Below are 27,401 nucleotides of genomic sequence, written 5' to 3' on the forward strand. Positions count from 1 at the left end.
ATACAGCTGTCCTGGGTTGTTACGGGGCTCATGATGATGCCCGTAAACGTGAGTCATAAACATGGTTGCAGTAAGTCGCAGGAATACCTTTATGCAGCCCGGAGAACTTGTTCGTGCGCTGCAAGACTCGCGTTCGTATTATTTGTTCCTTCAGAAATATAATAACACATTGATGCTAGTGCGTTGTGTTGCGAAATACTACATATTGTACGAATGACTTCCTAGCACTGCTCCAGTCTTTTCACATTCAGTTGAAGAGATTCCTGGTAAACTTTAGTCCACACTTGTATTCTTTTCACGAATTTCGGTGTCACAGCGAGCGGACGAATGAAAAAATGAAAAGGTAAATGAGACAAAGAACAAAATCAAAACTGTCCGAGTATAACTTGCAGCAAATCAGATGTTATATGGTTGTCGCTTTATCGGAAGCGTAAGGAAGCTTCAAAAGTTGCTGTAAGCGAATGATTAATTTCTTTACCTGAACAGGGGCTGCGAAAGTGGCGCACCGTGCGGCTGGTGCGACTGTAACTGCACGTCTTCGTGCTGGCATGTGCTGGCATGGTGCTGGTCAGCAGCAGCAGCAGCAGCTGGTCGCGCCGGCGGACTCCGGTTTTACAGAAGTTAAAGGTCGAGTGGCGGTACACGGCAATTTTTAGCAAGACTGCAAAACGCCATTCGCCTATCCTGACCGTACGTCGAGTGTCATGAACCCTATAACTAGTGAGTAGTTTAGGTTTCGGAATGTCGCCTTCGGTTTCTGTTGTCTATCTGCAGTGAAAGTTTGACAGGGTGTTAGTATAATAAAGTTAAAAGTGCTGTATAATTGGAGAAGTGTTAGCAATATAGCTAGCGTGCGGTTCTTGAAGCGCTTGACAACTAGGAGTTCAGTTGATATTTGTTTTGTCCGTTGTTGCAGACAGCTTCCATCTTCATTTCACAAGTTTGTTCTTTATTCTATGATTTCACTCCCGCTTCTGTCGACTAGACGGCCACCAGCTGGCCACCACCGCTCGTTTTACCACATGCTTTAATCAATTTTTTTTTCTTTTCAGTTCACCCTAGATGACCAACTGCTCGCACGCAGAGTAGGTTGTTCCGAAAGCAGTTTGAAACTAGTACACAACACTTTTTTGAAGGGCGGTGAACAGATCTGTATCTGAGAACGACGCGCGCAAGTTCTGAGCTGGACTAGTTACGCATTTGTTCAGAGCATGGCGAGCAGTGCAGACGGCGGGACAAGAGAACAACAGACGACGGGAGCAAATGACCGAGCACGTCTGTCTGTCCCGTGTCCGCACTGTTTGTCGTGCAGTTCAACGAAAAGATAGATACGTCGACTTGGCGACCGCACGTAAACGGTACGAGCCGCCCTTTGAGTTCCCTCGACGCTGTCACGCAGATCCCGACGTGGCAAAGTTCGGTTCGAACGACGCCGCATCAGCCGCCGAGGCCCGCGACGGTCGCAGAGAGCCGGAGCAGCCCGTCGGAGTGGGTCTGCGTTCGCAGGCTCAGACGGACGGAAGCGGCGCACTTGTGAGCGACGCGTTCGCCATTTGCCAAGCCCTGGGCCTCTCCAGAAGCGAGCTCGTCAGCATGTCGGTGCGGCAGCTGAACGTCCGGGTGCGCACGGCCAATCTCGGCGTCCATCAGACCCGCGCCGTCAAGCACCTACGGCGCATGCTCAAGAACCGGGGCTACGCGGCGATCTGCAGGTATGCTAAATTTAAAAAAATATATATACTTTTATATTATGGGGTTTTACGTGTCACAACCACGATCTGATTATGAGGCACGCCGTAGTGAGGGACTCCGGAAATTGTGGACCACCTGGGGGTTCTTTAACGTGCATCTAAATAAAAGTACACGGGTGTTTTCGCATTTGGCATTTTGACTTTGTGCTTGGCCACCCCTACATTATAGCCTCTAAGCAACCACAGCGATCTGCAGGTATGCTGAATGCCTGTTTAGTCGACTCGGTATACAGCATGAAGAACATAGATTTCAATTCTCTCTTTTCCTCCTTTATATATATATATATATATATATATATATATATATATATATATATTTGCAGCTCAAAAGACAAAGATGTAGGTTGAGATGAACACGTACAGAGGAATGCCGTAAGACAGTTTAAATTTACAGACATACAATAAATCGGGCTACCCAGGTTATATGTTACATTTTGAAAACATACTCTTGGAAGCGCAACACAAATTAACAGACCAATGCACAAATATATAGGACAAAGTGCAGCTTAGTTGCTAGTCACACTTTGTCTTACCTGCCGTGGTGGCTATGGCTAAGCACGAGGTCGCGGGATCAAATCCCGGCCGAGGCGGCCGCGTTTTAATGGGAGCAAAATGCAAAAACACTTGTCACCCGTGCATTGGGGGCACATTAAAGATCCCCTGCTAGTCAAAATTAATCTGGAGTCCCCCACTGCGGCATGCCTAATAATAAAACTGTTGCGTTGGCACATAAAACCGCACAATTCATTCATTCAAGCTTTGTCCTGTATACCTGCTTGTGCGTCTCTCTTATTTGTGTTGTGCATTTTTGAGTGAATGCGTTATCAAAATTATTGTACAGACGTCGTGTGTCTAGCTATACCCCGTTTCATACATCAGGTGCAACGCTGTGGAAGCTACGCAAGAAGTCTGGTCACCAAAATTGATCACTCTGCGCATTCCCATCCATGCTTCACTGCGCGCCAGGAGGCGTTTGCTTGTCCAAGCATGCACGTGAGGCTGCCGCTACGGCTAACGAAAAGAAACTATGAAACGCAAATTTATTTAAAACAACGTGTTATCAGCCATATGAGTACACTGTTTGTTTGTTTCTAAGAGTAAATTCTTTCTTTCCTTCATTCAAAACAGCTTACATAAAGAAAATTTTCACGAAAATCGGGTCAAGAAACACCGAGCTATTTCTAAGTGCAAACGCAGCCACTGCAAAAAGTATCTCTAGCTTCCACAGTGTTGCACCTGATGTATGAAACGGAGTATAATTTGTCTGCATCCTTGTACTCTCTGCTGCAAGTAATTTCTGCTATGAAGAACAAACTTGGCTAATAGAGACAAGGATAGTCCTCGCCTCCGGCTAACTTATTATTCATTGTGCATGAAACATGCATGTCATAATTCGAAAAGAAATTAATCAATTTAAAATTGGCGCTGTCCTCCTCTCCGCTGCTCTCCAGGTGTGATTCTTTGCACTTTTAATTGTAATCATTATGGCTGACCAATGGATCGCTTACCCTTCGAATTAATTGACAAAAATTTTAATTGCAACAAATTTTTTATTGCAATTAGTTGGTTAAGCTCAAATGACCTAAATCTGCCTGAGAATGTCAACAAGCTGCTGCCAAAAACTGACAAACTGCCAAAAAACTTTGAGATAACATTAACAAGCTTCTTTGCCTCCGCAGCTGGATCTGCAGTTGCATTTCACCAAGTTTGACATGCTTGAATGTACATTTGCGCAGAGTTTCGTTCAAGTAATATTAAAGGCACCTGTCGATTCATACAGCATATATCTTTTTTTCTTTCCTCTAAAAGTAAGTATTGCACAAAATCAATGGCACAGACTTTTTCCACTTATGTATGTAAATCTACAAATCCAATTAATTGATTAGTTCACCATTTAAAATGTACTGATTAATCAGGCAAGAGTGCTCTTATTATACTGTGTACACTCAGAATATGTTGCTTTATTTGGAAGCTTTCTCTTTAAATAAAGAACTTTGTTTCTTTTCTCTTGCAAGCCTCGAAGGTGCGTTATGGCTACTAGCAAGCTCTCAGGGTTGTAAAAAAAAAAAAATCAAGGCTTGTAAAGGTGAACATGTTCGAGATAAGTCTAAAACTAGAGAAAGAAATGTGCAACCTCTGCACAGTGTCACAAGGTCATGTTGCAAAATGTGAATACTGTCACTTGGGACAGATTTGGAGTTTTAGGGAAACGAAACATAGGTCTCCATATTTTGTGGGACCTCCTTTCATCAGCAGTGTCAATGGTGCTGTGCTGTTTTATCAAGGAGTATAGCAGAATCTTAATTGAAAACAGGAGTGCAGGCCAATGATCTCTCATGGGTGTTTTTAAATGCGAAACGAGACTTTATATCCCTAGTCACACAGGCGCTCTCGAGCACACTCGAGTCTGTGCCGGAATACAGGCTAAGTAAGCATTGCTGCGTTTCACTTTCAACACACTTTCCAAGTGTATTTGACTTCAATCCTGTTATACTTGTGTCGTGCATTGACCGCACTAGAAAACGTCAATGCTTGCGCCCGTCACAGCAGCATCTCTTTTAAAATGATGCTGGTTGGGGAAAATTTTCCATGCTAATATGTTTTGTGTAGTACTTTTTGTTAGCAGAGCGTGCAAATTCCATTCTGCACCATTGGCCATTGTAAGCAAAGGCAAGTTGCATCACCACGCGTAGACAGTGTTGCTGCAGAAAAGGAGTCGAATGTGTGAAACTGTACTCCAATTCATACACAGCAGGCAGTGCTGCAAAGACTGCCCTTACTGCTCGCATTTGCAACCTAAAAGTAGTCTGTTACATATTGAAGAATGATATATGTGTCACGTAATTCAATGTAACGTTCAGTTATATGTATGTCACAAAATACAATTTCATTGTTATATGGAAGGCATCACAGATTTAACCTGTTTACTATTGAACGAACGGAGCGGCATGTTTCTGCAACCAGTGCTCACAGTACCTTGCCTCCGCTCACAATGAGAAGCGCAATTGCAGTGCATACTAGAGTCGCAAAGATACACCAATATGTGATTTGACCTAATCTTGCATCCACACGTGGTAGTTACTTGAAGTATGTATTCCATAGAGGTTTCTGCAAATGAAAAATTGCACAGATCTAACGCACATGTTGGAACCTCTGTGAAGCAAAGCTTACGTGAAGCAGTTACTTGAATGCTGTAAAACTAAATGCAATGCATACATTACATTGCTCTCTCTCGCACTGGAGCCGAGTGACTGCGTCGCATGATGAGCCCCGTCTCCTTTTTCCTTCTGTTATTTTATTTTCTGAGCAGAGCACTTTAAGTGATTGCTTGCACATTCCGCATTGGATGATTTGCCAAAGTCACTTCTCATGGTGAGCGACATTGCTAGCAGTGCATTTCCATAGAGGCATTTGTGCATGTTACTGTGACTCTCTGGCCGTGAGCGCAGCTTCTTCAAGAGCTAGGGCACGCAGCATTTGGTTTGATAATTTAATCTGTTCTCGCGAAGTACATTGCTGTAATACTTTGCAGGCATGGTGGCAAGCACATTATGTATACACTGACTTCCGTCTGTTTAAAATGACCGAACCTGGTGAGGGGCCCTTAAAAGAACTGCACCACAAAACACGGGGACTGAGACATCTATGACTGCACTACTCGTTTAGCTTTTGCATTGTTGTTTGCTATGTAAGCAATGGAGTGTAGCGTGCAGTAATGATGATAACAGGCAATTTTAGCATAATAGAGAGATGTACACAAGGACTCAGTGGCTGGCTATGGTGTCCTGTTAGTGAGCATGTGGGTTCCTGGCTTCAGAGGCTGTATTCTGGCAGGGGTGCAAGGCAAAAGCACAAATGCACCAAGTTTCCGGTGCACATTAAAAGAACTTGGGTGATAGAAATAAATCCAGGGTGCTCCACTACAGTGTCACTCGCTCATTGCTACTGTGCTGTGCTTTGGGATGGGCCAACTGCAACAATATTTCACTTTGTATCAATTGGTTATAAATTAGTGGTGTATACTACATGCAATTTTGGCAAAGCTCCAGACATTTACTCTGGTTAACCTACCTGCCTTTCATCTCTATTGTATTGTGTATATTTCATCTCTACTGATGCATGCACCTGGTTGTTAGTGGATATAATGCAAATCCCAGCACGTCACCTTTGATAATTTTAATGCACCACGGGCACCGCCTATTTTTGGAAATCATGCAGATAAGTTGCATTGGTTCTCGATTTTCCGAGTTGTGCATCGTTTCTGGCTAGTAGTAATCAGTGTGTCTAGTTTCGGTATCAGAAACGTCTATTATTGCAAGCTTTCAGTGATGCACCCACTCATAATTTCAAACGTAAAATATTGCACAGAGACGATTCTATGTCTACACTATCTGAAACTAGGCCTTTTACACATTACAAAACTTTTTTGCAGTTGGTTGCTAAACCCTCATCAGTTTATAAATACTAGAATATCGGAGAAGGTAATAGAGAACAGCTGTTTCAGTGGCGACATCTTGTGGCAATGTGACTAACCAAGGCATGCCAGGAAAGTTTTTGTGCTGTGCCGCTTGATTTCAAGTTAACAAACGACCAATACTTTTGCAATTACCATGATTGTATGCAGTCATTCAGTAATACTATATCCAGTCTATAGTCCTTACAAGCTCACACATTGTAATAATGTTCACTCATTCCAGTAGCAGTTTCGTGCTCTTTGACTGAACACATTACTGCATGGTTTTGGCGCCAGTGCACACACTCTCTGTTTAACATCTGTGGCAGTAGCTCTTCGGTGCACTTAAGCTTCCATGCTCCAGCGTCTACATTTCAATTCGCTGAATGTGTTGGGATTTCTCTGCAACATAGGACACGCAGAGTTGAGCAGCGCAGCTACTTGGAAGAGCAGAAGGAAATCATCCGTGCACACATTGAGGCTCTGGAGGCCGACAACGGCGAACTGGCTACAGAGGTTGCGCGCATCCAACGGGACTTTACTGGGCTTCTCACTTGGTGTGCTGAACACCATATGCTAACTGCCGAAGAGGTCCAGTCGTTCAAGAGCCCTCGGCAAGAATCAAAGTAGACTGCTCTTGCGGACGGCAACAGCACTCGATCTCAGTGGCTTTCTTCTTTTTTGCCATCTTTTTGTTTGTTTTGGTTGTGAGCGAAGAACACATCAGTCTGAGCAGAGCACAGCTTTAAGATTGTCAATGCTCAGATGATGTGGTTTGAGTTGTGGCCAAAATATAGCCAAGTTTTACTGGTTCTGTATATTGCACTTATCAGAGTTCTTTGGCAACATCCTTATATGGTATATTTTCTGTCTTTGATGTTCCACTATGGTGGCTTGATAGGTGCACGAGTCACATAAAACACTTTCGCCAGATGACTGCCATGTTGTATGGCAGCGCTAACTTAAACAGTGCACCTTGAAGGCAGTAGAAGAGCACTCAATAGGGGATTGTGAATGCTCATAATCCTGCCCCTGTTAACTTTGTCAAGTTATGGGTTTTCAGTGGTCACAATAATAATAAATTATACTCTGCAATATGTTTTCTTAGTGCTATTACATATTAGTTAGCGCATCCATATGCTGGGCTTTCTTCAAAATAACTTCCCTCTCTCACTCTGTGAAGTCAGTCTAACTTGCACAACTTTGGAGTGTTTGCTTCATGAGAATGACAATTGAACTGATTCTATGCTAGATTGACACTAAAATGATAACTGTATGTTGTATACAAATGTAAAAGACAGTGTATATATTGATGAATTGTAACACTTTTTATAGAGAAGGACTCACTGATGCTATCGCCTCTCCATTGCACTACATGCGGGAATCGGGAATGTGTCTTCCTCTGTGTAGGGTGGCCTGACTCATAAGAGGCAATAGTGCACTACAGAGCATGGCATCAGAAATTGCTAGCACAGCAATCCTGTGCTGTGCCTACGTTTGGATGACTTGTATCCAGCCCATCTTCTGCAATCTGCTGTCCTCAAAAGACGTGCAGCCTTCAGTTGCACTTTTCTCGGCGATTTTCTCTAGGCAGAAAAGAAACAAGGCTCTCGGTGAAGGCAATCACTTTATTTTTTATTATTTTTAATGCCTCTCTAAAGGAGTACTGACACAAACATTTTTTGTCTCACTTTTACTGCTTTAATTGTGTAGCTCTTGATCAAGCAGTTACGTTGTGGCAGTTCAGTTTCTAGAGAGCACAACAAATGCGAGTTATTACGATACCTTATAATGCGACCAGTTTAAAACACGTGCCAAGTTCAGCGTAGCTTCGGATGTGAAGCCGCATATGCAAATAAAATAAATTCTAGGTTTTATGTGACAAAACCACAATATGATTGTGAGAGCCACCTGGGGTTCTTCGCTGTGCACCTAAACCAAAGTAGATGTGTAAACACATACTGTGACAGTGCTACTGAAAGTGGAATCTTTTCAGCACTCTATGGTTTCTATGCATTTCCAAGAGACTCGCACACTTGGTAAGGTCACTTTAGCAGCCTTAGGCAACACTGTTATTGTATGGCCTTCAACCACAACCACTGCACCAAGTTAACTGGCACACGTATGAGTCTCGTATGTTGCACCTATGAGTATTTGTCTTGCCATGTGACCATTACCTTCAGTTTCAACGACGTGGATAGTCTTCTGCTTCATGTCTAAAGCTGCCGTGCACTTGGCGCACGTTTTGAACTGGTCAACTGAAATTTATAATTGCTTATATGTGGCACTTTCAAACAACTGTGTCTTCACACTGCTGTTATTAAGTCTACAGTTTTGTAAAAAAAGCAAAAAAGTGGATAGAGAATGTTCGTGTCGGTAATCCTCTAATATGATACAACCAGCAACGACCAATGGTGCTGCTATGAACAACCATGCGTCTTGCTTTTATTTGAAAACAAGCATTTTTGTGCCTATAGAGAATTCTAAGACAACGCCAACAATGGCTACTAACATGGCTGTCACAATAACGGTCAAGTAGTGTTCCGAGCTCGCCCCATACGATCTTTGTGCTTGCTTGCTTTGGATGGCAGCTTGGCTTGGCTTGACGCCCGAGACCTGACCTTTGGGGAGTGGCTTAGGAAGTGTTCGGTCCATTGACGTGTTGATCCCGATGACGTTGCAGTGCATGAAGTGCTTTCCCACACTGGTGATCTCGACGTCGACTAACTTCCCCATGTACTGGTCATCCATGGGAAGCAAGATCTGCGGAGGAGGGAAATCTGCTTTTCAAACTCTGTTGCAGGCATTGTTAGAGATATACACGCAATTGTCTTGGCTCGGTCTGCGACAGGAATGCTCCGATATTCATGACTAAGCACGAATACTCTGAATTATACATAACAGGCGATGCTACAGCTAGACACTTCTCTCAGTGCTTGTACACACACACGCACGCACACACACACACCGAATTTTTTTTTATGGTGAGGAAATAGTGCGTCATTTAAAGGTCCACTAGTGAACGTATCAGCAGGCAACACTTCAGAAAGCATTCTTATTATTGCGATAGCAATTATATATGAACACTCCAGACAGATTTTTGCTGTCGTCATCATCATGATGTCCTATATATATATATGTATATGTATGCTGTATGTTTACCTATGTTGTAGAGGCAAGTTACATGCTATACCATCCAACCGCAGTAGTTGCTCAAACCAGGTCTTATCTTCTGGACTGAATTATTTCTCAGAATTTTTTAGAATTGCACCGCACATCACGATACATTTCATTTACAGCACGTGCTTTTTATCTTAAATCTTCTCAAATTATTAAGAAGCGTAAAACAATATTAGCGCTCCCAATCTGAAAGTGACGTAATTTCACTGGCACCACTCTATACGGGCAGTGTAGTGGCACCTGTGGAAACCCATTACGGGCCGGGAATCCCACTAGACCCGTGAATAAGCGCACTGCGGCTCTCTGAGGACAGCCGCGTTTCGCTTACGTTTAGCGCGGCAAAGGCACCAAATTGGAAATTTGAACTGCGCGCCATGGTAACGTCTCCGCCGTAGCCTTCGCAGTGCAAGGCATTGGAAGAGGAAGGGGAGCACAGCTGAGGCCGTGTTTGATTGCCGGTAACTCTGCTTCTGCTGAACGCATTGAAGTACTTTTTGTGGCAAAGTGGTTCTGAAATAGCCTATTTTCACCTCAGATGTCTTTCTCCACTTCAATAAAAAGTGGTTCAGCGCCCCTTTAAATTCAGTCTTTGGCTCTATTAAAATTCAGTGTAGACCATCTTTACCCATGAAAAATTAACTAGGCCTGAGTAGACATCATCGAACTACTTGACGTCACGGTTAGATAGTGTGGGAAGTTAAGGGCGGCGGGCCCGTTCTTATGCCTTTTCTGCCTTTTAGATCTACTTCTCACAGAAAGAGTGGCTGTTTTTGTGTTGTAAAAGCATAATTTACTAACATATATCTCTATTTTGCTCTTTAGCATCCTTTTGAGAATCTGAATTTTTCAGCGAGTTTTGCTGTGTACACAAGTGTGAACGTCTACGCCACGGTTCTCAAACACGCTTCAACTACGGAAGCACAGCTGACCAATTCACATGCAAGTGACCCGCCACAGTGGTGGGTTCCATTTCCAGCAGCAACGGCCACGTTCACACGAAGGCGGAATGCAAAAACACTTGTGCTATATGTTTTGGGTGCATGTTAAAAAACCACAGTTAGTGAAAATTATTTTGGTGCTCTCCGTCATAACCCATTGTGGAGTTCCAGAAAGTTAAACCCTATGATTCAGTTTAATTTCACTTGCAAGTGTACTTGAAGAACAAGCAGTGGCTGGCTAAATTTGCCTGTTGTAAATCATTATCGTTGAAAAGACTAAAAGAAGCCAATGCACTACTGTAACACACAGTGGTGCCGAAGTCATATGCCCAGACATCAGCGTTCCTGTTTTCTGTGGCCACCCGCTGAGCATATTATCGACTTTTCACTGCAGGACCAATCGTGAAAACATAAGCAGCACATTTTACATGCCATTATTTTACTTGGTTGGTCCAACTTCGATGCATCTTCGCTTGTATGACTGCTCACTCAAGTGCCTAAAGGGAATAAGGCAAGGTTTTTCAAGTGATCCGAAAAAGCACTGATAAATGTGCTTGGATTGACTCACCTGCTCGTAGAACTTGTTGTGACCGACTAGGTGCTTCTGGTCATGGGCCACGTCGGTCACGAGGACCATATGTCGCTCGCCAACTCGATGGCTGTAGGGCATGTATGACTGGAACAGTTCTGACAGTCGTTTAGTCCTCTCCTTAACCTGTAGGTGGCAGTATCGACACACATACACAAACGGATGAGACATGAGCATGAGACAGAAGGGACATCCACAACTAAAATACCTTTGTTATACTTGATATTCATTGTAAAAGCATTGTCAAAGACAAATTTCAAATTTTGTCTCCCTGAAAGAAGTGCGAATGTGGCATCATGTATCGGGCAACACAAACTGCCAACGGAGTCGCCTCCATGCCTGCCGCAAGTAACGGGTCACACGAGACATTGCTTTCTACATTGCTGCCGTCTCACTGTCAAACACTGTGACATGTAACCGTTCCAGCCATGAACACGATGCCATGATAATGGCATGATTGGTGTGATAATAGGGTCACCTGCAAAATTTAATCTTGAGGGAGTGTTCTTCTGAAGCTTAACTTCGAAGTCTCGCAACTCTTGTTCTAGGATAGTCTTAACGACATTCCTCGAATCATACAGAAGCCATTGATACCCTGTTTATCAAAATCTGAGGAACTTGTACATTGCAAATCTTTCTAGAAAATTAACCGAAGCTTGCATAAAATTAGAACCAAAGGAGGTAAACAAAAATAGACCTCTTATTAGAAACAAGTGCATAATGTTACATGTAGCACAAGTTTTCAGCAGCATACCTCAAAGAATAAAGATTTAAAAATTTTTGTGTTTCAACAGCAGATGATATGACACATCACTGCAGTAATGTATTTTTATGCTGTCTTGATGCCTGGAGGTCCTAAATTGTGTGCACAATTGCCCATGCTTTATTGATTATGGCTCTTACAAGAGGGGGCACATGGACGCTGTTTGTGGAACATAAACACCCTATCAGGGTTCACGCAAGTTCATCATTATCGACTCATAACAACAATTAATTGTCGGGCTAGTTGGCCTTTCCTTTCTATGCGCATTGTCTTTTTGTTGCACTAATTTTCCTCATCAAGCAACTCACAATGTGCGTAGGAATTCGTTTCATGTTGGCCGCAGGGGTGCCGGGCCTTGGGTAGAACTGGTTGATGAAGAGCGATGGGAACTGATAGTCTCGGACAAGCTGCATCGTTTCCTCGAAATCCTGGGCAAGAACCATGTGCACCAAGACACATTAGAGGAGCATTGACATGAAATTCTCGACATCATTTTTTGCTTAACGTGAAGCTTCTCATCATCGATACCTTAGAAGATATACTGATAAGCCTCAGAATACACTGAACAGTTAACTATAATAGCTTTTTTATGAGCCACTCCTGGTTTATTTTTTTAGGAAGTGCATGTGTTGCGACGTTGTGACGCAGAAGGTGGTCACACGGGAGCAGGGCATTGTGAAGTTTTGGGCACCCATTCCTGCTCGCCTGATGGCTTAATACACTGCTATCTTGGGTAGCGCAACAAGTCGCAGCATAGGAGGTAACAGAGTGAGCCGGCACAAGTGTCAAAACGTCACAATGTCCTGCTCCACATGTGACCACCTTGTGCGTCACGTCGCAACACATGCACCTTCCGAGAAACAAAACCGAAACTGGTTCATAGAAAAGCTATTATAGTAAATTATTTCGGGTGCTCCGAGGCTCGCCGGTCTATTTTTCAAGGTATCAATGACAAGGACCTTCATTTAAGGTGAAAAACGTTGTGTCAATAATAGGCAAATAGTGAAGGAGGCTGGCAGCCATATTTTGTAATAGTCTATTCCATTTGTAGTTCTTTTTGCTCTTTCTCAATGGCTTGGATTGGCCACTTTCATTTTTCATTCTTCTTTTGTTGTCATCCATTGTACTAAGAGGCAGAACCTAGCCAATGATCAAGAGTGAGAAACGGCCAAACCAAGCCAGTGATGAAGGGTGACGGTAAAGGAAAAATGAAATAGACTGTTTACAAGATATGTCCAAATAGTAACACGTACACAGCACTAAACTGCATAGACACTTTATTTGTCACACCTACGCACGAGCTAAAATAGGGTGTACAGACTATTACAGTCTACAGCAAAATTTTGGAGACCACGCGAGTGGGTGCCAAACAGTCTCTTTGTGACACTTCTGGTGTGTCAGCTGCTATCACGAGAAATGCTAGGCTGGAGATGTGTCCTCTTGTTCTTCGCTGGCATGTCACTTTCATAGCTCGACAAGAGGCTTTTGTATTTTCTCTTTCTCGCACAACATGCTCTTCGGTAGCCATGGCAACATGCTTCTGTTTCAAAAGCAGTGTCATCGGAATTTATATCAGCCACATAACACTTGAGCGCCTTGTGTGAGAATGAGGAAGTAGAGAGGCGCCAAGCTAAAAAAAAAAAAAAAAAAAAAAATCTGACATATCAGCAGACAACAGGATACATTTCCAGCCTAGAGCTGCTCTCAATGGCAGGTCCACAATTAATAATGTTGTAACGGTAGATGGTGTGGAGAGGCAGTTTGGCATGGGCTCGTGTAGTCCACAAACTTTTGCTGTGGACTGTAAATCAAGCTGCCAATCTCTCAAGGGTAAGTGAATGATCTGTCTGACTCAATCATGGCACCTTCCACGTAACTAAAAGCAAGCAAGCCTTTGCCTATAACAGATCCATATTATTACAATTTAAGACAAGCAAGCCGATCAATGAATGAATGAATCAATCAATCAATCAAATGTTTACCACAGTGCCCAAGAGCAGCTGTCTACTACTGGTGCACTCAAAGAGCCAAGAAAATGTGGCAGAATGCAAAATGCAAAGGAGGCAGGTGTAACGGTGAAAATATGAAATGATAGAGGTATAAATAACAATAAGCCTAGGCAATGAAAAGTCCTGCATTTTGTCATCGCTCATGCTAAAAAGCTCATGGTAGTGGATTATTGTTAGGTGAAACATGCTTTATAATGAGAAACAAGAATGATAGGCTTTAGGTTTACACAGCTACGGAGTTTGATTTCAATGACGAAGATTATTTTGTGGTCCAGTATAGCCGCAGCATACTACGGTGCTTTCAACTCACTTCTTCAGTTTCTGTGGGAAAGCCGCATATGATGTCTGTAGCAATTGTGATTCCTGAAACACTGAAAGAAACAAAGAAAGAAAGAACAGGGAGGAAGAAAGAGTTGGCACATGAAAAATGACAAGTGAAAAACGTCACGTCCTTGCTCCATTAAAATAATCCACAAAGCAGTTGGAATACCTCAAGCAGGCTCTGGCAATACCTACGCTTTCCGCAGGTGATCCACTACGCTGCGGAACTGCGCAATGGTGTACTCTCGACGCATTTCAGTCAGCACCGGGTCACTCCCAGATTGCACTGGGACGTGCAGGAAGGAGTAGACGCGAGGGTGGTTCAAGATTTCGGCCATGTCCTGTCGAGAAAGAGCACGATTCGCTCAAATTCCTAAGCAGAGTGAGACCCTCTGCAAGCGTCCACACTGTGGCCACAGTACTTGTTGCATATACCAGGCATTTTTCTAATTTTAATCACATTAAAAAATTTTCCTTTTAAGTTGCTTATTGCAGATAGCACAATTCTACTGTCTGGTGTGGACCGCTCGTGGAGGCAGAAATAATTAATTGCATGAGAGATCACAGTAACTACTCAACCAGTAAGCACACTTTCATTTATCTTTAGCTAATAACTTTAGGGCACATGCTATAATGGATGAGTTGAGGCTAGAGAGTTCCCAAGGCATGTATGCTGGGGAAAACTTTTGAAATAAGCCCCAGTTTTGAAATATGTGCCCTCAGATTTGAGGCAGAATGTGCTGTTGTCCCGCTTAATACTCGAACGAAATGCCTCCCTAAGCATGGCTGGACAAATTTAATGGACACAAGAATGCATTCAATGGCAGAATTTCAGAATGCATGTCTTCGAACCGGTGTCATCTTTGGAAGAAATTTCAAAGTGGATGCGCCTTGAAAACTCACTGGTTCCAATTTGTAGACTGCAACACGTTCCCTAATGTGATTATGTAATTATTCAAATTTTGTGTTTACTCAATTATGCATTCTGATATCCAATCTAAGCAATGTTTGCTTCTTTGATCTAAGAATTGTATCATATACTACAGGAAATATGACATAGTTCTGTTATCGTATTGTTATGTATGCACTAATACAGGCCATCAGCTTAGTCAAGCTGTGTGCAAAAGCTTATAGCCAATGGTTCCCACCAGAACTCTTGTATTTATGGAAATAAAATGTATAGTAAAATTGTCGAGGTGTTTATTGATCAGGTACGTAAGGAGCGAGAAGTTGAACTCAGTGCAGCAGTCAGAACCGGCAGCTCTTATTTGTTACAGTACATACAATACTACGGTCCACTCTTGGAACACGTGGCCGGTGGTCTGTGTGGCGCTAACTGGTGGCGAGATATGTAAACATGGCGCATGCACATAGAGTCATAAGGGCAATGCGTACCCCACTTCGTCTGGTACTTCCCCACCCCTGCACCCAAAAAGCGCTGGAGAGTGCTTCAGTTTTCCTGCAGTGCGATTTATCTAGCCACCACTCTACCTACTGCTCGTCGGGTAATCAGCAAGCAGAGAAAAATGTTTTTGTTTTTTTTCCCCAATAACCTATAGTCATATGTTTTCACATACTGGTTGCAGCAACTGGCCACTTTTGATAACAGACAAGGCAACTGAAACCCGACGTAGCAAGCATACAAAGCTTGCCTTTCCAACCATAAAGTGTCTGCCTATTCAACAAGCAGGAGGCACAGTTGGTATCAGTTGCTTGACACTGCGGAAAAAAAAATAAAGAAGGAAGCCGGTAGGGCCACCGCTCGCTAGTGCATACAGAGCACTGGAACGGAGAAGTAGCACACGACATGAAGCACGCCCCACCCTTACGAATCTATGCATTTGCTCTGTGCTTCCAAAGCTTGCCAGCAGTTAGCGTTCCACGGACTGCCGGCCAAGCGCTCACGTGTTCCCTCTAAGAGTGGACCATACTGTACATATATATATATATATATATATATATATATATATATATATATATATATATATATATATATATATATATATATATATATATGTATGTATTACAGAGCGAGTATCATTTGTTTCCTGTACAAACATTAGGAAAAACACACAGACTTATGATGGAGACAGGATGTTTAGGCGCTAAAAATTACTGTCTTAGGCACCTAACAGGCACTATAACTGTCATTGAAGGCATGTATAGGTGCCAAATACTGTCCAAGGTTTAAGTATGTACAAGCTTGAATAAAAATTTCCACAGTGCAATTGACGACAAATTATAATTTTCTACAGAACACTGCCCACTAAGCCCGCATTCAGTGAAATTCACTTTATTTTCTCGATAAAACGGCATAAAGCAGGTTGCATAGGTATACACCACAAGAAAAGTTGTGGAAGCAGTGACAAAAAAGCATCTTCTCAATATTTACGAGTTTCGTGTCGTGCCTTTTTTCACTGAATATTGGTTTACAAACAGAAAAGGAACACTCAACATCCAGTAAAGTTAGGGGCATATATTTGTACTACGGAACTTTTGATAATTCAACACTTTCTGGAACTCTTGGCAGTTATTTCAGTACGAAAAAGCCGAGACTTTAGTTTGAGGCCACTGAAGTTTTGAACTGACTCTTATCAGCAAGAGGTCCATTGGGAACAGTGGCAAATCTTTCCTGAAGGTCCTAAATGAGCCCCACATTCCGAGTAAGGGTTGCGCCCGAGCATTCAAATTTCTCAATGATGTAGGCTAATATTGCAAACTGAGTGCACAAGTATGCTACGTCACCTTTAAATATACTGTCATGTAGCACAGTTGAGCCCTTCTCACAGCGATGCCCTTGTCTATTGCAAAGTTGTTAATAACAGCATTTGCGTCTGAAAAGTGTTTGCGGTAATAATCAGCTGCCTTCAGTCAAACTCCCCAGCAGTTGACAATATAATAAACAGAATAAGGCTAGGACAAAACAACGAAAAAGGCATTTTTAGGCTCTGAAAATCCAATATAAGCACCAACATCAAAATAGGTGTTTATATGCACCAATACAAGTACCACTAAGATGTTTCGACACCCATTTATCGTGCTTACATGTTAAATAGACAGTATAAGAATGTAAGGAAAGGATAGGCATATTGCCTGAAGTTCTGGTCTCTGATTATGAGAATCCTCACAAACTGTTTTAAGTAGAAATGGAACCCATTGAACATTTACTAACATTCACAGGTATAGCTTTAGAAAAATAAAAAAAGAAACTGGCAGAGGGATGGAAAATGGGCCCCCTCACCTCCAGGTGGTCGAGAATGTATGGTGGGTTGGTCATGCCAAGCCGCAGCATGCAGCCCTCGGGAATGACCTCCACCATCTCCCGCAGCAGGTCGGGCAACGTGACCCCGATGTCCCGACCGTAAGCCCCTGTGTCCTCAGAGGTCAGCCAAATCTCACGCACGCCCTCTGCAGGTTTAATGAGGGCCCCGAGCAGCCGCATATTAACTTATTAATTTTGACCTTGAAAGTAGTTCCACTTAAGAACACCAGTTGTAAAGCGGGAATTCAAGGAATAGTGACATAGTATTTTCAACTGTCCATTTCATTTTATTTTATTTTGTTCCCACGGTAATTGGAGGTCCTAGACCTGTGAACCCCTGAAAAAATGCTGACAAGACACACTACAAGATGGGTATAAGCAGCTCCCCAAGCCAGAGGTCCGCATTTTCAGGAATGCATTGCTTGGGAGAGGCTTCGCACAAACCACAATGCTTGCTGTACAACAAATAAATAAGACAAACAAATTACCACACCAACACTTGAAAGGATGCCTCCCAGTGCCATGCCGGCAATTTCCCAAAAGGTAGGAGCCCTTCCCAAGCATTGATGTCCCATATTGGCTGAACACCTGGCCATGAGCACACACGTACCTATTTCAAAGGTATGTACCATACCTGGCGGCATCACAAAGGGCACTCGCAAGGGACCCTGATCGCGAGAAGGAAATTCTCAAAAGAATAAAAAGGGGTTGGAGTGCACAACGCAGGCATTACTAAGTCATAATTGACAGCTCACCACTATCCTTGAAAAGAAAAAGTGTACAATCGCTCCATTCTACCGGTACTAACAAAAGGGGCAGAAACTTGGAGGTTAAAAAGAAATTTGAGAAGTTCAGGACCATGCGAAGAGTGATGGAACAAAGAATGTGGGATGTAACGTTATGAGACAGGGAGACAGCGGTGTCGATTAAAGAGCAAACGGGGTAGCCGGTACATTAAGAGGAAAAAAATGGAGCTGGGTAGGTAATATGCAGGGCAGGTAACCAGTGGTCTATACTAGAGCTACCGAATGGGAGCCAAGGGAAGGAAAGCGTAGGCGTGGACTCCAGAAGAATTAATTAGGCGGTGTGATGAAATGAAATTCATAGGCATAAGGTGTAATCGGTTGGCTCAAGATTGAGGCAATCGGAGATCACAGAGAGAAGCCTTCATACTGCAGTGGACATAAATAGGCTGATGATGAAATAGTCACAAATACTGACTGGCCCAGCAGCGGACAGCAGTTAGCAGACAGCAGCAGCAGCATACATGCCAAACCCGGGAGGGGTAAAAAAAAAAAGAATACTTGGAAGACTACTGACAGAATATTTTCTAGCCTTATTTTTCTTACTTTAAACGAAGGGTCAGTGCTTCTAAACCCTAGAAATTATACTGGCAAGGCTCAGAGAACCCTAAATAATTTAATATGACAGCTCGTTCTACAGCCAGTTATAGTTCTACTGTGTTGTGACATCACGACACAGTATATGGTCACACGAGAGCAGGACATTGCAATGTTTTGACACTCGCTCCGGCTCGCTCATTTGTCTGCTATGCTGCTACATTAGTCCTCACAACGAGTAGCAGCGTATGAGGTGCCAGGTGAGTCGATGCAAGCGTCAAAATGTTGCAATGTCCTGTTCTCATGTGGCCATATACTGCGTTGTGATGTCGCAATGCAGTATCCTCCTTGGAAACGAAATTGAAAGTGGGTGCAGGAAAGCTATTACTTCAATTATTTACGGCACTCTCTTGCTTGTCACTATTTTTCTAAGTCTAGGACCTTCGTATAACACAAAAAAAGAATGACTAGTTGAAAGTACCATGTCAGTACCCCTGTCATAACGCCGCTAGAATATGTCTAAAGCCATGAGCACAACAATTAGACAAATGCATGTGCGACCAATAATTCTCATGGTAGCTGAACCATTACAACACCAGGGTTCCCTCTAGTAATTCTTGTGGGAAGCTCCACGCTTGTGTGGACATGCGTCACGCACTGTTACGAGGATAAGCCGACCCAGACCTCAGGTTAGACTGCATGCAGGATCAGCCCCACTTAGAAGCCGCTTCTACACGCACTTTCAAGGACACATAAATTGCGTATTGTCATCAGGATTGGCCTATTTCTCACCTTGGATTATAATGTCTTTGGGATCGGCACACTTTATGTGATGCTATCTCATGAAAAACTGAATACATTTCCTTTTTAAGTATAGTTTTACTACCAGTACAGACTTACTACCAGTACAGTCACAGTACATACCAGTACTGCGACTTTCATCACAAAGAAAACAATACAAGTCGGTTAAAGCAAGGACAGGGCAACACTGCATTCACCACAGCCTTTGCTTTTTATGCAGCAAATGCCTGCGTCTGGGTCTAAATGTGTACGGTAATGGGAGCAGCTTTACCTTCAAATGCCTGCCTGGCCCGTGCCACAAGTTCATCGATCGGATAGCTGCCCAGGTCCCCGCGGGCGTGCTTGGTTTTGCAGTACGTGCAGCGGTTGAGGCAGCTGGAAACAGGGCGGCACTTAATACCATCTCATTAACTCCACTTCTTTTGCGCCTCGCAAACATTAAAAAAAGAACCAAAAAAACTGTAAACTTGTCATTGGACAGTGGTCACCCCCACCGATTCCAGGCTTTTTTTTCCTAATTGCAATGTGAAGTGCTTTGTGTATCTAAGGCATTTACCTATGAAACGCATCTATGACTGCGGCAAAGGAAATGGTGGAGTGTCCTGACTCGTGATGCAGCCTTACGTTGTCGTCGCGAATTAAATCTAAAAGGTTTCCCGCCAGCATCAGCACGCAACGAATACATGCGCATAATGAATACTGGATATAATGAGGCATGACTGTACTCGTATAAGAAACAAGGCCGTAGAGAAAAGACATTACTGCAGTAATGTGGTTCGAACAACAGGCACTGAGTATGTCAACTGCAATAACTAAACAAACCTAGGTGAAACAAACGCTGATGCAGTGTTGCACTACAAAAGTGCACTATGGGCTATGAGAAACATCACAGCCATGGACTCCAGATCAATTTTTGACCATGTGTAGTTTATCTAGGTTGATCGCTTAGTTTCACATTTTGGCAATTCAGTTCCATGGAAGGGAAAAAATGTCATCCATCTGACTGTAGCACAAAGCTACGTATGTATAAGGAAACCCATTTGCCACATTCAATATCCCTGTGCTTTGAGTGGTCAATTAATTCCGCCTCGCTCTGTGATCTGCTTTCCTCTTGGTTAGCTCAGATGGTAGACTGACTGCCCCAGAAAGGTAAATGTGCCGGGTTCAATCCCCGGATCAAGACATATTTTTCTTAAGCTATGAGGCTTTCTTTCTGAGAAACCCACATCGGGTTTCTGCACACACTGTACTGGAATGTGTGCCTAATGCTTGCTACATAAATATTTTCGTGTTTTCAAGAAACCTGCAACCTAATGCACAAGAGCAGAAAGAACATCGGAGCTACTGGGAACAAGCAGGGGGGGACGTGTATTTAAGTCTCAGTGCTATCGCGGACAAGAAATGCAAACAATAAAGTAAGTGCAAATTCACACCACTGTGTATAAGACCACCAAAGATGCTGGAAGCCCCAGACGTGGCGCGGGAGCTGAAATTGTACTGACATTACATCAAGCGATCAAAGTGTAACTGAATGTTCTATAGTACTCCATTATCATACATAGCAGGCAATGCTGTGGATGCTGTGCAGGTGGTGCGGTCATAAAAGTCTCCCTCGGGGCGTTTTGCAGCGCTGTGACAGCTGGTCAAAGACATGTGTCACTCGGTACCTCCTGTAATAATTACCGTATTTACTTGTGTAAGGCCTGCACCCTTACTCTGGAGAGCAAAAATTTGGAAAAAAAGCTTTGCCAAGTGTCACGCACATACTTGTGCGCTGGGGAATTCCCTCAAACCGCTACAAGATGGCGCCAGTTTGTGACCGAAAAATTGGTCGGCGACTGTAAATATGTTCATAGTTGTCCACCGGTGGCTGCAATTACTTGAATAGCAGTCTGAGCACAGTTCGAGGCTTCAGTAAGTAGCGATAAGCCCGCCTCGTGTAAGGCTGACAACAAGCAAAAGCGTTAAAAAAATATATAAGTGCGGGCCTTACATGAGTGAATACAGTATGTCATATCTCGTAACATAAAAGTGTGACTTTTAATGTTACACTGAATTAAATTACACGTACATTTATCTTTCTTTCATATGTGACATGTTATTTTTTGGTTGCAAATGCGAGTAGTTAGAGAAGCGTCTCTAACCTTCATATTATTGCCTGCTATGTATAAAACGAAGTACACTTATCCCTAACTTGCTCATGGTTTCTTTGTCCATAATAGTACCTGTAATAATCGGTAATTCTGTTTAGGACCATCTTGTATACATACAACTTCAAATAATTCAAGCAAAATCTGTGGTCCCCAGTCGTTTGATTCAATGCTAGGCGACTGTAATAAGTGAAAGTGCCTCCGAGTACCCCGTGTTGATGGCTATAATCTCGATGAGAGGGTTGCGTCGAATCTTTGGCAGGGTCAGCGGGGCACCGCCAGCTTTCCGTCGGCCCTCCTTCTTGGAACCTAGAAGCCGCACAGAGTTGCCTGCAAGAAACGCATTCCCTCAATCCCCTGCACATTGTGAACACTGCTGAAATTGTTGCTCTAAACAAATTGTTCCTGAAATAATCGAAGATAGTGGTCAAATTAAGCGAACAGCTTTTGCAAACTGCAGGAATCAAGTGGATGCACTAGCAATACTTTGGAAGTATGCTGCTGACATTGATAACAGTCTCTGATGATGATGGCACAAATTGTCGTCAATATGCTTTGGTAAATGGTGTGACAGTGTGACGACAGTAGTGATTATGACAGTGTGACAACAACAGCAACGTGACAAGGTATGACGACAATGTGAAAACAATGGCGACATTACGGCAACTTGTCAACGATGGAATGACAACGATGGCATGGCATCTGCACTTTCTTCACCACTCGTTTATTCCAAGGAGGCCAGGTACTCCCACCCTTCGCTTTAATATCATGTAGACCTCATGCACTGCAGAACTTGGTCTAGACGGAGCTCTAGTAAGCTCGCAAGGTGAAATGGTGCATCTCGACAAAGAGACATGCATCGGATTTTGGCAACAAACACGCCTCGCAGTCAATGGCCCAGGTGGTGAGAAAATGCAATACAGGTGCTACGACAAACCAAAGCATCTAAACCATCAGCCTCCACAAAGCTCTCGAATGACAGTACACGCATTACAAAGAACCAGTTGGCCTTCGGCAATGAATGCGTCTCACCACTCTGTTTTGCAATTGCAGAGAAAGTTTGGCCACCGACCACAACAACTGGCAACAGTAGACCGACTACATTTAGTTTAGTGTACTATGACACTGATAATGGTGGTAAGACAATGGTATGACAATGACAACGATGTCAAAGCCAGCTAAGAAACAGAATGTGGAGGAAGACTTGGGCACCTTTGAGAGTCTCCTCGACTACTTCCACGACACGATCAGTCTGCTGGACTCCCACAATGCTGAGACCGCGGAGGTAGCCCACATTGGGGGTAGCCTGGGCGACGCATCCGGCCACCACAACCCTCTTGCCCTGGTGCAGGCCCCCTTCGATGGCGGTGCGAAAGTGGTCCTCGGCAGGGTTCTTCACCGTGCAGCTGTTGAGCAGCCACAGGTCAGCACTGTTCGCATCGTCTGCATCGACAGCAACGCCCAAGGATGGACTCAAATTTTAAAAGCACTGACCTTAGACTTAAATTTAGATCCAATTCAAAAGTAAAACAAGCACTCGCCTACGCAGAAAATGCCCTCCTTAATCAGTACAAAAATTTACAGGAAGTGATGATTGTCCAAAACTGCCCATGGGCACTTGGCACCAGAAAGACTACTGCTAACTTTATATCTTTGGACTTCGTAACCATTTACATTAGAACCTCATTAACACGCTTTGAAAAAAAGAAGATTGAGAATAAATGTACTAACCAGGAAAACGTACGATCCGAAGTAACTAACAAAATTTAACAGACTCAACGATTGTTGACATCTATGTTGGCCAGGTGTATCTCGAGCAACAGGTAGAGCCAAGGGTGCACATTCTTGGGCAGGTACAACGCTTCATGTCGTTCTCACGCGATACGGGTGGCTATATACTGTTCTCGATTGTGCACGCCTTTTCTTGTTCACATGGGATCCAACGGCCGGAAAGCATATACGATCGCAGTCTGCAGAAGGGATAAGCAGCGAGTTTTGGTTATCGCTTATTAAAAGCGTGCGCTACGCTTCCAACGGCACCATGCACTGTGAAACAGACAGGCGAATATGCTTATCGCAATAGGTTTGGCAGTGATAGCTGTGAATGCTGCAGGTGACGACCCTGGAGGAGATTTGCTGGTACCAAAATAAGAAATTAGAGAGTTTTAGGTTAGGCTATGGAAGCGGCTTGCGCATGCAAGAACTAGGGGCGACGGTACTGCACATGCGTGCACCCAGACATAGGCGTCTGCGCATGCGCGGTACCGTTGCCCCTAGTTCTTGCGTGCACAAGCCGCTTGCGTAGCCTAACCTAAATCTCTCTGAGCGCACGGTGGCGTTTTCATGTGACATGGGCGGGCGAGTATTGTGGTGAAGCTGCAATCGTGCGCGCCTCGTGCATTTTCTTGTTTACATGGGATCTAGCGGCTGGGAAACGTATCATACGATCGCAGTTTGGGGACGTACTGAACGTTCATATGATTGCAGTTTGGCGACGTACTGAATGTTGGGGCCGAAAAATCGTGTTTTCCGGGAATGTATGAACCGATAAAAATTGAGTGTAACTCCAGTAAGTCATTATTTGTGCTCTCGATTGCAAACATTGGCGCAGGGAAAACATACATAACGGGAACACATCAAAGAGATTCTACTAGGACTGAAAACTGAGCACATGGTATGTATTCATCTCGTGATTTGTGTAGTGCCCACCAAACACAAAACGACAGAAAAGGAAGTACACAGAACACGCACCGGCTCACAACTAAGATCGACTAGAAGAAAGCTAACATATAAGGGTGATCATAAGTTAGTTTTCCAGAATTTTTAAAGATCGTCTGTTGCGAATAACATAATTCTTGTCCTTGAGCTGGATTATTCAGAAAGGCAGACATTGCTTTTATGATAAATTGGAATGCATTCTGAACCAAATGTTAAAAATTCACTAATTAACTTCTTAATTAATTGCTTTGTGGCACATATTGCAATTTACGAATTGTAGCCAGTGAGCTTGCAAGGTGTATCCACCTGGAATTAATTACCAGAATGACACCGATTTGGAGATATGTGCCATCAAACTTGGCATAAAAATGCACTGCTTCTCTACTTACTTTTTAACGAAACACTCTTTTAGGCATTGAAGCACAGAAGTAACTGGAACGTTAATGTACTTCATCCCACACTTTGGCAAATAATATCACGAAACTGGTGTCATCCTGGAGATTCGTTTCAAGTGGATACGTCTTGCAAGCTCAGCAGCTACAATTCGTAAACTGCAATATGTGCCATAACGTGTTTAAATTAGAAGTTAACTAGTGAATTTTTGTTAGTTAGTTCAATATTTGTTTTGATTTCTCTTGCTATTAATGTCCGCGTCTTCGAATAATCCAGCTCAAGGACAAGAATTATGCCACCAGCCACAGGCGATCTTTAAAAACTCCGGAAAACTTACAAAATGATCACCCCGTATACGTTAGCGTTCTTCTAACAGTTCGTAGTTGCGAGTGAGCACAGGGCCTGTGCGCTTGCTCTTCTGTCAATTCGTCCTTCGAGAGCGCTGCACAAATCACAAGATGAATTCCTAACCATTGCCTGTGAATTAAGGTATCACTATTTCATAGTATGTCTCACTGTCTAACACTACAGGTGCATGACTCCTGTTGCCAATAAAGGCAATAAAAAAGACGTTACAGAAAAAAATAATGACGTAACTGATATTTTAGAGTAACTGTATGTCCTTTTTCTATTATCTATGCACACGCTCTTTATGTTTATGAGTAAGCAGGAGATAACACATTGTATTTACACAAACACGGTAGTTACGCATGCAAAGTGTGCCAAGACCACAGCTTCAGTGCACGGAGGCGACATAGGTGAGCAGTGCTTCAATGTATTTCGACTCCTGGACCTAAGTTCCTGTACGCCAGCTTTCTTTACTGTCTTAATTTGCCAACCCACATATCCTGCCACTGAGAGATTGGTTTCCCCACACAGCTTAATGGCCGAGCTCATCTCATCTCAAGCTGGTAATTCTAAGAAGAAAAATATTAACTTGCATTATGTTCGAACAAACACGGCATTACATCAGCATATGTACTGAAAAGAGAATATGCAAGTGTTGAAAAAAAGAAGAAAAAAGGGGGTGGGAGGGCTAACAGTTGATTGCTAGCACCATAGTGCATACCACCAATCAGGCAGTGCTAATAAGAACACAATGGAGTGTTGCGGTAGTAGGGTGCAGGGCTAGACTAGATAGCTTGCAAGATGCCACTCATAGCTGTCTTGTCCTTGCAGTAAAGCTAGATACAGTATAACTGGTGCAAAAGTGCATTGCAAAAGATCTGTGCACGTCTGTCGTTTTGGCCTTCGCAGTCTTGATGGAGATGCCTCGTGTGCAGAAAAAAACAACTTATGCAAGGTAGTATCGGGCGCGCTGCTGTTCACATTTCATTTGACGCTGGCAGTATACATATGCACTATCGGTGAAGAGTGCTATTCTCACCGCGGGTTTAGCTTGCCAGTAAGAGCTAATGCAGTAAGCGCACACTCACATTCCAGGCAAGCCTGTTATGTCACAAATGAACTGATAGTACCAGCAAAACAACCTCGTGCGGAAATTTCGCCACGTGTTACTGTTTTGTCGCTTGTTACCATAAAGAGCACAGCCACTGTGCTTGCCACCTCATGTCCTCACCAACGATAGTGTATCCCTTGGCTGCCAGCTGTCCGGCCATGTACTCGCTGTCCGAACTGTTGTGGGCACAGCCCCATGTCTTCACGTGAATCTTGTGGGTGCCTGCATGTGAAAATGAAGTACAAAGTCCAGTCAGATCTCGTTACAACGAAGCCGCGTCCTACACGAAAATAACTTCGTTATATCCAGTATTCCTTATAAGCGTGTATTCGTTACATGCTGACAACGGCAAGAAAACTTCGTTGTACCCAATAATTCGTAATATGCGATTTGATTTTTTTTTTGTTAACACCCACCTAATGCGTTACCGAGCAAAGAACTGCTATTTCTCGACTTTTAGTGAGCTGGTACGTGACGGCTTATGCGTTGCGCACGACCTCCTGCACAAGTTCAGATCATTTCCACTTCCGGCGCAATTATCACTAAGTATGGACAGCTGGGCTAGCTGGATGTGATTGGCATTATGAAACATCGTTCCAGCGCACAATTGAACACGGACGAGAAGAGAAGGTCACCTTCTGTCTGTCTTGCCTTTCGCGTCAATTTCAATAGAACGTACTCCGTTATGAAGGTCAGTTGGAAGTTGGCGCTCGTTTTTGACTCGTACCTTCTGTGTTCCTTTTCCTTCAAGTGTACTAGAAGCTGATGAGGAACGGAACACAAACTGCGCCGATTCGACGACCACATTTGACTCCCTTACCAGGCAGGAAACTGTCGCCGCAGGCTTCAGGCTGGCCCTTTCGCCTCCTGACGCGAGGGACCACCTCTCGACGTGCTGTCGGAGAGACGACATCTTCGGCCGATCGGACGACGTCCTCGATGTCTTCGACGAAACCGCTCGGGCAAATCTCGGGCATCGCCGATGTGTGCGGCGTCGGACACAGTCCCACGTTTCAGCCGATTATCACGGAGCGCGATCGGGCGCGTGGCCCAGCTGCGAGACCTGTCCGAACAATGAGCGATGTTTTGCAAGCGTACGTCATTTAAATAAAGACCAACTGTGACGATTGTTATCGAAAGCGCATCGCAGTTTTGTATCAGCTCGCGCAAAGCATGGGCGCCGCCATCTTGTACACATAGCCAAATGCCAGGCCGCCAGACGTCTTTATTTGGCATGATTTTCGGCAATACTATTTCCTTTAATTTAAAGCCGT

At 43.6% G+C, this 27,401-nt stretch overlaps 2 protein-coding genes across 4 annotated transcripts; one reads left to right on the forward strand and one right to left on the reverse strand.

The window, feature by feature from the left end:
• Window positions 1-544: 544 nt before the first annotated feature.
• LOC126527672 (transcription factor MafK-like) lies at window positions 545-14,297 on the forward strand. 2 transcript variants are annotated; one of them, XM_055068879.2, is made up of 3 exons: window positions 545-720; window positions 1,400-1,712; window positions 14,211-14,297. In XM_055068879.2, exons 1-3 carry the CDS (start codon window positions 705-707, stop codon window positions 14,212-14,214), a joined length of 333 nt encoding a protein of 110 aa, XP_054924854.1. In that variant the 5' UTR covers window positions 545-704; the 3' UTR covers window positions 14,215-14,297. The 2 variants fall into 2 exon arrangements, with proteins under 2 accessions (XP_054924854.1, XP_050031487.2); XM_050175530.3 differs by lacking the exon at window positions 14,211-14,297 and adding an exon at window positions 6,618-7,022 and having other exon boundaries at window positions 554-720.
• On the reverse strand, window positions 7,819-27,333 carry LOC126527599 (threonylcarbamoyladenosine tRNA methylthiotransferase). Of its 2 annotated transcripts, none has more exons than XM_050175393.3 (11): window positions 26,948-27,333; window positions 26,248-26,349; window positions 22,770-23,000; window positions 21,767-21,887; window positions 19,679-19,782; window positions 17,246-17,412; window positions 14,200-14,345; window positions 13,994-14,054; window positions 11,983-12,102; window positions 10,891-11,037; window positions 7,819-8,967 (listed from the first exon to the last, which is right to left on the reverse strand). In XM_050175393.3, exons 1-11 carry the CDS (start codon window positions 27,102-27,104, stop codon window positions 8,650-8,652), a joined length of 1,674 nt encoding a protein of 557 aa, XP_050031350.2. In that variant the 5' UTR covers window positions 27,105-27,333; the 3' UTR covers window positions 7,819-8,649. The 2 variants fall into 2 exon arrangements, with proteins under 2 accessions (XP_050031350.2, XP_054924786.2); XM_055068811.2 differs by lacking the exon at window positions 26,948-27,333 and adding an exon at window positions 26,855-26,923.
• Window positions 27,334-27,401: the final 68 nt, after the last annotated feature.

This window comes from Dermacentor andersoni, chromosome 9, assembly GCF_023375885.2.
Source record: "Dermacentor andersoni chromosome 9, qqDerAnde1_hic_scaffold, whole genome shotgun sequence".
NCBI classification, from domain to species: Eukaryota; Metazoa; Arthropoda; class Arachnida; order Ixodida; family Ixodidae; genus Dermacentor; species Dermacentor andersoni.